At 52.3% G+C, this 6926-nt stretch overlaps 1 protein-coding gene across 2 annotated transcripts in view; it reads right to left on the bottom strand.

Moving 5' to 3' along the window:
• Positions 1–5285: 5285 nt before the first annotated feature.
• The window catches only part of CPSF2 (cleavage and polyadenylation specific factor 2), a 26969-nt gene continuing 25328 nt past the window's right edge, over positions 5286–6926 (bottom strand). For both annotated transcript variants that reach the window (XM_060184683.1, XM_007529062.3), the window contains exons 14-15: positions 5758–5892; positions 5286–5462 (exon numbers count right to left, since the gene is read on the bottom strand). In XM_060184683.1, coding sequence (XP_060040666.1) covers positions 5370–5462; positions 5758–5892 — 228 coding nt within the window. In that variant the 3' untranslated portion in view covers positions 5286–5369. The remainder of the gene's footprint in view (positions 5463–5757; positions 5893–6926) is intronic.

Genomic DNA, 6926 nt, shown 5'->3' with positions numbered 1-6926 from the left:
TCACATGAGCAAAAGCCCACCAGTAGTCGTCATAAGGGAAATGCAAGTCCTCTGGTAATAGGTATAAACAAGAGCCCTTGAACACAAACACCAAATTAAAGAATGTTTTCCCAGAATTATAATTAACTATTAGCAAATTTGAAATTGTTGACACCTTCCAAAGGTCCTCTTCAGGCCATGACGTTATCTATTGGTATTTTAAATTCTTAATTACTGATTTAATGCCTCGCTTACAAGATTACACAATCACAAGGTACCGTCCACAACTGCCACCAGAGTTCTGCGTTCCGTGTCCACTCAGGTCGTGGCGTTTTTATTAAGGAATCATTTCTTACAGCTGCTGAGGCGCCCGCTAAACTCAGAGACTTCTACTCAATGAAAGCAACACTTACTTCTGATGTTTCACATCACCAGGGATAATGTTTTCAGAGCTACTGTCCTCCCAGACTCCCTCTCTTTGGTCAGTCCCGTTACAGTGTAAAAATGGGTCCCAAGTAAGGCCCGTAGGCCCGACTCGAAAGTGCTGTCCCGTCTAGATTCTCGGCCTTCCTCCCATCAGTGCACGTGGGCACTGGATGCAAAGGCCTGAGCGGAAGGGCCACGTGAAGTCAGAGCTTTCTCCCCCAGGAAGGGCTTAGAGCAGCGTGGGTCACAGCCCTGGCGTCTTTGTTCTTCACATTAGTGCTAGAACTTTATTTTAATGGGGGGAGGGGGGGCGAGCCCTGCTCAACTGTAGTTAGTGGTGCTGGGACTGAACCTGGGGCTCAGAACCTCAGGCAGGAGTCCCACACGACTCCTGCTATCTGTCACTACCTGTCCAGTCTGCTCTATTTTTAAATTGTTAAATCCAGTTCCTAGGAAACAGCTTCACGTGCGGGAGAAGAACCAGGCATCCCGGCAGGTGTGTCTCCAGGACACAGCGCTTTCTAACAGCTGTTGTGTGTCTGCCTGCCGAGAGGCAGCTGTGGCGACTGCAGTTTCTAACTGACCATTCTGACCATTAGTGAGCATTACTACCAATTCCAGGGCCACTGCAACTTAACAGGTTAACGTGGCGCACCTGGCTGAGCGCACGTTACAACGCACAGGAGCCGGGTCCAAGCCCCAGTCCCACCTGCAGGAGCTAAGTTTCACAAGACGTGAGGCAGGGCTGTAGGTGTCTCTCATTCTCCCTTTTTATCGCCCTCGCTATTTCTGTTTCTATCCAATAAATAGTTTAATTTGGTAAAAACATTACTTTTATCATAAAACTATACCCCTCAACATATAGGTTTATATTAAGATCTTAAAAACAAGTTAATTGGAGTCGGGCGGTAGCATAGCGGGTTAAGCGTACATGGCAAGAAGCGCAAGGACTGGCATAAGGATCCCGGTTCGAGCCCCCGGCTCCCCACCTGCAGGGGAGTCGCTTCACAGGCGGTGAAGCAGGTCTGCAGGTGTCTGTCTTTCTCTCCCCCTCTCTGTCTTCCCCTCCTCTCTCCATTTCCCTCTGTCCTATCCAGCAACAATAGCAATGGCAGCAATTACAAGGGCAACAAAATGGAAAAATAGCCTCCAGGAGCAGTGGATTCGTAGTGCAGGCACCAAGTCCCAGCAATAACCCTGGAAGCTGAGAGAAAAAAAACAAACTTACCTTCCATGCCAGACATTTTAACAAAATTTCACACTACTGTTCACATGCATTAGGGACTTTTAACTTTGGCAGAATATGCTTCCTAAAGTTTTGAGTCTATGAACTGGATGGGGAAAAAATCAAGCCCTCACTCGATCTATACAAGACATCAGCTGACATGATGGCAAACTGGACAATTTAACTGCTCGCAGACGGTCTTGCCAGGAGGCCCACACAGCAACTTACACTTCTTTTCTGTGTGTGTACGAGAAAACTTGAAATTAAAAAAGTGAGCAAGATTAATGTTCTTACTGTAGCAAAATACATTTCCCATAAATCCCATCATTTAACCGTGTGCGCGCGCGTGTGCGTGTCAGGATCTGAACCCAGGGCTAGCCCAGCCACACGAGTCCTGCAGCAGAGCTGCATCTCCGGGCCTATCACCATTATTTCTGCAGCCCTAGTCTCACACGAAGACAATCCCACAACTCCCCAAACATCTTGTTTTCTTCTTATTTCAGGTTGAAAAGCTAGTGTAGGAAAAACAAACAAAGAAACACCAGATGGGAGTCAGGCGATAGCGCAGCGGGTTAAGCGCACATGTGGCAACAAGCGCAAGGACCGGCGTAAGGCTCCCCACCTGCAAGAGTCGCTTCACAAGCGGTGCAGCAGGTCTGCAGGTGTCTGTCTTTCTCTCCCCCGTCTTTCCCTCCTCTATTTCTGTCTCTATCCAACAACAAAGATATCAATAACAATAACTACAACAATAAAAAAAAAACAAGGGCAACAAAAGGAAATATTTTTTAAAAAATAATTTAAAAAAAGAATTTATTAAAAAAACATCAGATGTGAATTCTTGTGATTTTTTAAAATTTTATTTTATTTATTCCCTTTTGTTGCTCGTTTTATTGTTGTAGTTATTATTGTTGTCGTTGTTGGATAGGACAGAGAGACACGGAGAGACGAGGGGAAGACAGAGAGGAGGAGAGAAAGACAGACACCTGCAGACCTGCTTCACCGCCTGTGAAGGGACCCGCCTGCAGGTGGGGAGCCGGGGGCTCGAACCTGGATCCTGATGCCGGTCGAGCCTGGCGCCACCTGCACTTAACCCGCTGCGCTACAGCCCGACTCCTGAATTCTTGTGGTTTTAACAACAGTGTAAGGAACCAGGGGAAAACAGACTAGATGCCACCAGAAGCAAGACTTTTCACACACCAAAACGCCTCAAGAACGCAGTAAGGCACACGGGTTACTAGAGAACGCCTGTGCACGGTGTGTAAAAAGCTCTTGTGATTCTTAACACAAAATCCAGTTCAAACACAAAGGCTGCGGAGAGGCACTGCAAGACACACGCGTGCGGCCGTGCCACTGGCCAAACGCTCAGCAGGGTCACTCACTCGGGAAGAGCAGGTCACGCAGCGAGACGATGACACGGCAGAGACGTGAGTGGCCGGTGTTGCCACGGACACAAGGAAACCGGGACCGTCTCACCGAGACAGGTGCAGAGACCGGTGCAGACAGCGCGGCCCCTGGGGGAGTCTGACAGGCCCCAAGCGTTCAGCAGTGCCCGAGCGCCCAGCTCTTCCTCGGTGTCGGGTAGACACCAAGAAAACGAAGACAGAAACCGTACGCAAGTGTTCACAGCAACGTCACCGACGCCCAGCAGCTGGTGAGCAGGAAAGACGCGAGATCCAGCTGCAGGAGACGCGCGCACGCCCCGCCGGAGGCCTCCAAGGCGCCACGCACAGTGGAAGCCGCCAGCAAAGGCCACGCTCTGAATCATCGTTTTCGTGAAATGCCGGAACGGCAAGTCCAGGGAGGGGACACAGATGAAGAAGCTGCTTGGGGCTAAGAGAAGGGAGGGTGGAGGTGACTGTGAGCAGGTGACGGCTTCCCTGGGGGTCCTGCAAGCGTCCCGGACTAGACGGTGGTGGCGGCGGCACAACTCTGTGTAACAGAGGCCAGTGGGCTACATGTTCCAAAATGTGGGTTTATGGTTTGTGAATTTCATCTCAACGGAAACGGCATCTTTTAGAAAACCAATGTCCACAGCCACTGCTCCAGGCAGCAGTGTCTAAAACGACGTCTATTCTCCACCAAACAGGTGCCAAGCGATGCTCCTTCTGCATTTACTTTGCTCCCAAGACGGACCCAAAACTCCTCTGCATTCATGACTTCTCCCCCGCCCTTTTTTTTTTTCCCCCCGCCCTTTTTAAACGAAGTTCTCTCCAACAGCCAAGGCTCAGCAGACCCCCACCCGAGGAAGACCCATCGGCAAGCAGGCAGAGATCAGTCAGCGCAAGCATCCTGGGCACAGGACAACAGAGGCGAGAGACGCTCTTGAACATCAGTATCTGTAAGTATTCTGCGTGACCAGATTGCTCAAGCCACAAAACAAAATGCAGTCTTGCTTCCCCTGGGATATAAACAGACTTACTCTAGTCAGCCATACAAAATCAAGTCAAGTATCTTCCAGAGTTCTGTGAAGAAAACACTCTTTCTCTTCATCTTCTGTGACCTGGCTTTGCATATCTGGCTTTCAGGAGACGGTAAACTGCACCAGGACCCTCGTCCATACTGAAAGGCTTGCGAGAAGCTCCAACAGAGCGGCCCTAGCTTGGTGTTGCCGGGTCGTGCGACATAGGCTTCCAAGTAAGTAAAACCAAAGAACCGACCCTTCTAAAGACGCCTAGAGCAGGCCTCGTCTACTTGGCAACCAAGCCTCAACACCTGCCATGATCAAGCTACGCCCTGAGAACAGATCACAGTCGGCGACGTGGTTTTCACTGCTCGGCTGCAAGGAACCGCACGTGTTTCCTCTTCAGGAGGGTGGCCGGCACCGTGGGCGCCGCAGAGCCTCGCGGAACAAGCCCGGAAAGACGCACGTTCCCAACGTCAGTGCCGCTTCTGCAGTGACCTGCACAGAGCCAAAGCGCTGCCTAGGGCGTCCTCAGAGAAGCAAGCCCGGAGAGACACTGGCACCTCTGACCAGACTCCATTACCTTGAAAAGTTCAACATGTGCCCTTGTTGTTTATCATTGTTTCTCTTGTTGTCATTGTTGCACAGAACAGAGAGAAATGGAGAGAGGAGGGGAGGAAAAAAAGGGCTCGGTTAACCTGTCTTCTTGCAAGTACAGCACTTCCCAACAGTGGCCTATGTGGAAATTCCGCTGTTTCTAGAAAGCACGTGAACCCTTAAGGCTCTAACGCTTCCAGCTACAGAATCATGTAAATGGCACTACTTATAATAATTTTGATGGAAAAACAACAAAATGTTGATAAAACTAGGAATGGGAGAAAGAAAAATTGATTTCTGAACCAAATGGGCATGACACACAAGAGCACATGACTGGCCGCCCGCGCCGGCGTGAGGCAAGTCCCCGGGAGCTCCTGGGCTCAGCAGGCCTCAAAACGTGCCCATCGGCCACCTTCCCCTCAGCGAGCCTCACTTTTCATTCCGGAAAATGTTAAGAAAATGTCCGCAAGCACCGGTGCGGACACGCTCCTCTAAGGCCGGGCTGGAGTGCTGGCTGGCTTGTCCAAGCAACTCCAGGCCTCTATCTAGCACAAGGGGCCGGAGGAAGCAGCCACCTGCGCTCGGTCGCGCGACAAGAGAAGTCACCGGAGCCTCAGCGGAACGCTATTACAGGTTCAAAATCTGATGCACGCCCAGTGTCTGTGACAGCTTTTTATATATAGTACAAAATGAAAAGGCAAAGTGAACAGTCAGGACCCTTCTCTCTCAGGCCAGACGCCCTCACACGATGGCGTACTGCTCGTATAGAAGGTCCCGGATCCTGTAGAAGTCTTGACAGAGGCAGCCTTCCAATCCGATGCGTCCCGTTTCCGTCTAGAAACCAAAGACAAGGACTTAGTGCGGGTCCAGGCCCCTTCACCAGCTCGGGCACCGGCTACTGATTCGGAGACGTGGGGAGCAGTCACGCCGTGACACTGACACGCATGTCGGAGGACTTGAGTGAGAGCGCCACAGCAGCCCGTCTCGTGCCTCTGAGCATCTTCGCATCTTCGCAAGGCGGCGCGGCCAGCAGCACGGACGTGACCGCAGCCCCCGGCTCTGCCTGCCTCGAGCCAGCGAGTCCCTGCCCCGGCTCTGCCCCGGCTCTCCCCCGGCAGCCGGCACTTACTCTGCGGACGGCCACCTGGTTGTTGCAAACAAGGACGCCGCCTACAAACTCGGCCTGAATCCCCTCCCGCAGCAGGACCTGCTTGAAGTCTGACAGCCTCGGCTCGTTCATGAAGACAGACTGGTGTCCGGGCACCTCGGAGAAGGTTAAAGGGGAGCCTCAGGCGAGCGCAGGCGGCCATCCCTGTCCTGCTGAGCACCGCCGCCTGAGCAGAGCCACGGACGGACACGGAGGCGGCCCCACGCTCCCGAACTAGTCAAGCCTCAGGAGACCGGCAGCTGGTAGCGCTGTGCAGACCCTCGCTTAGCCCAGGGGATGAGCCCCTCTGACCCCCGTCCGACTGCTCCCCTAGATCCCACAGGCCTCAATCAGAAAGGTGTGGGCTTCAACTAAGGGCCGCCACCGGAGAACGCCAGCCTTGGCACAGAGAGGGAAAGTGTTCTTGGGGCTGGGAGGTGGTGCCATGGCTGGAGCACTGGGCGCAGAGACATGAGGTCCTGAGTCTGATCCTTGGCTCTCTCCCCACTCCTACAAATAAGGACATAAAGTGCCTTAAAATAAATAAAAATCGAGGGGCTGGGTGGTGGCGTACTTGGCTGAGCGTGCATATTATGACGCCAAGGACCCGGGTTCGAACACCCACTCTCCCTGACGGGGGTTGCCCCACGTGTGGTGACACAGGTTCACGGGTATCTATCTTCTCCTCCCCACCCCTCTCGATTTATCTGCCGTCAAGTACATTTATTAAAAGAAAACAAAGGGAAAACGGCAGCGTGGAGCAGTGGCTCTGTAGTGCGGACACCGAGCCCCATCGATAACCCTGGTGGTAATAAAAAGTAAAGATGATGAGTAATAAGTAAAAGTCCGCGTGGAAAAAGCTAGCCATGAAACACAACGACGGCCTCGTCAAGATGGGCTGAGTGTTTCCTGGATTCGCATTCCCTGAGGGCAGAACCCTCTCACAGACGGCCTGGGTCTCTGGTCCTTCACTCTAGACAACCCCACACTCACACACACACACACACATACCTCATCTCTGGTCCTTCACTCCAGACACCCCCCCCCCCCCCACACACACACACACACATACCTGATCTCTGGTCCTTCACTCCAGACACACACACACACACACACACACACACACACACACCGGGATCTCTGGTCCTTCA

Source organism: Erinaceus europaeus, unplaced genomic scaffold (assembly GCF_950295315.1).
Source record: "Erinaceus europaeus unplaced genomic scaffold, mEriEur2.1 scaffold_900, whole genome shotgun sequence".
In the NCBI taxonomy this organism is placed as follows: Eukaryota; Metazoa; Chordata; class Mammalia; order Eulipotyphla; family Erinaceidae; genus Erinaceus; species Erinaceus europaeus.
This window is presented reverse-complemented; position numbering and strand designations above follow the sequence as displayed.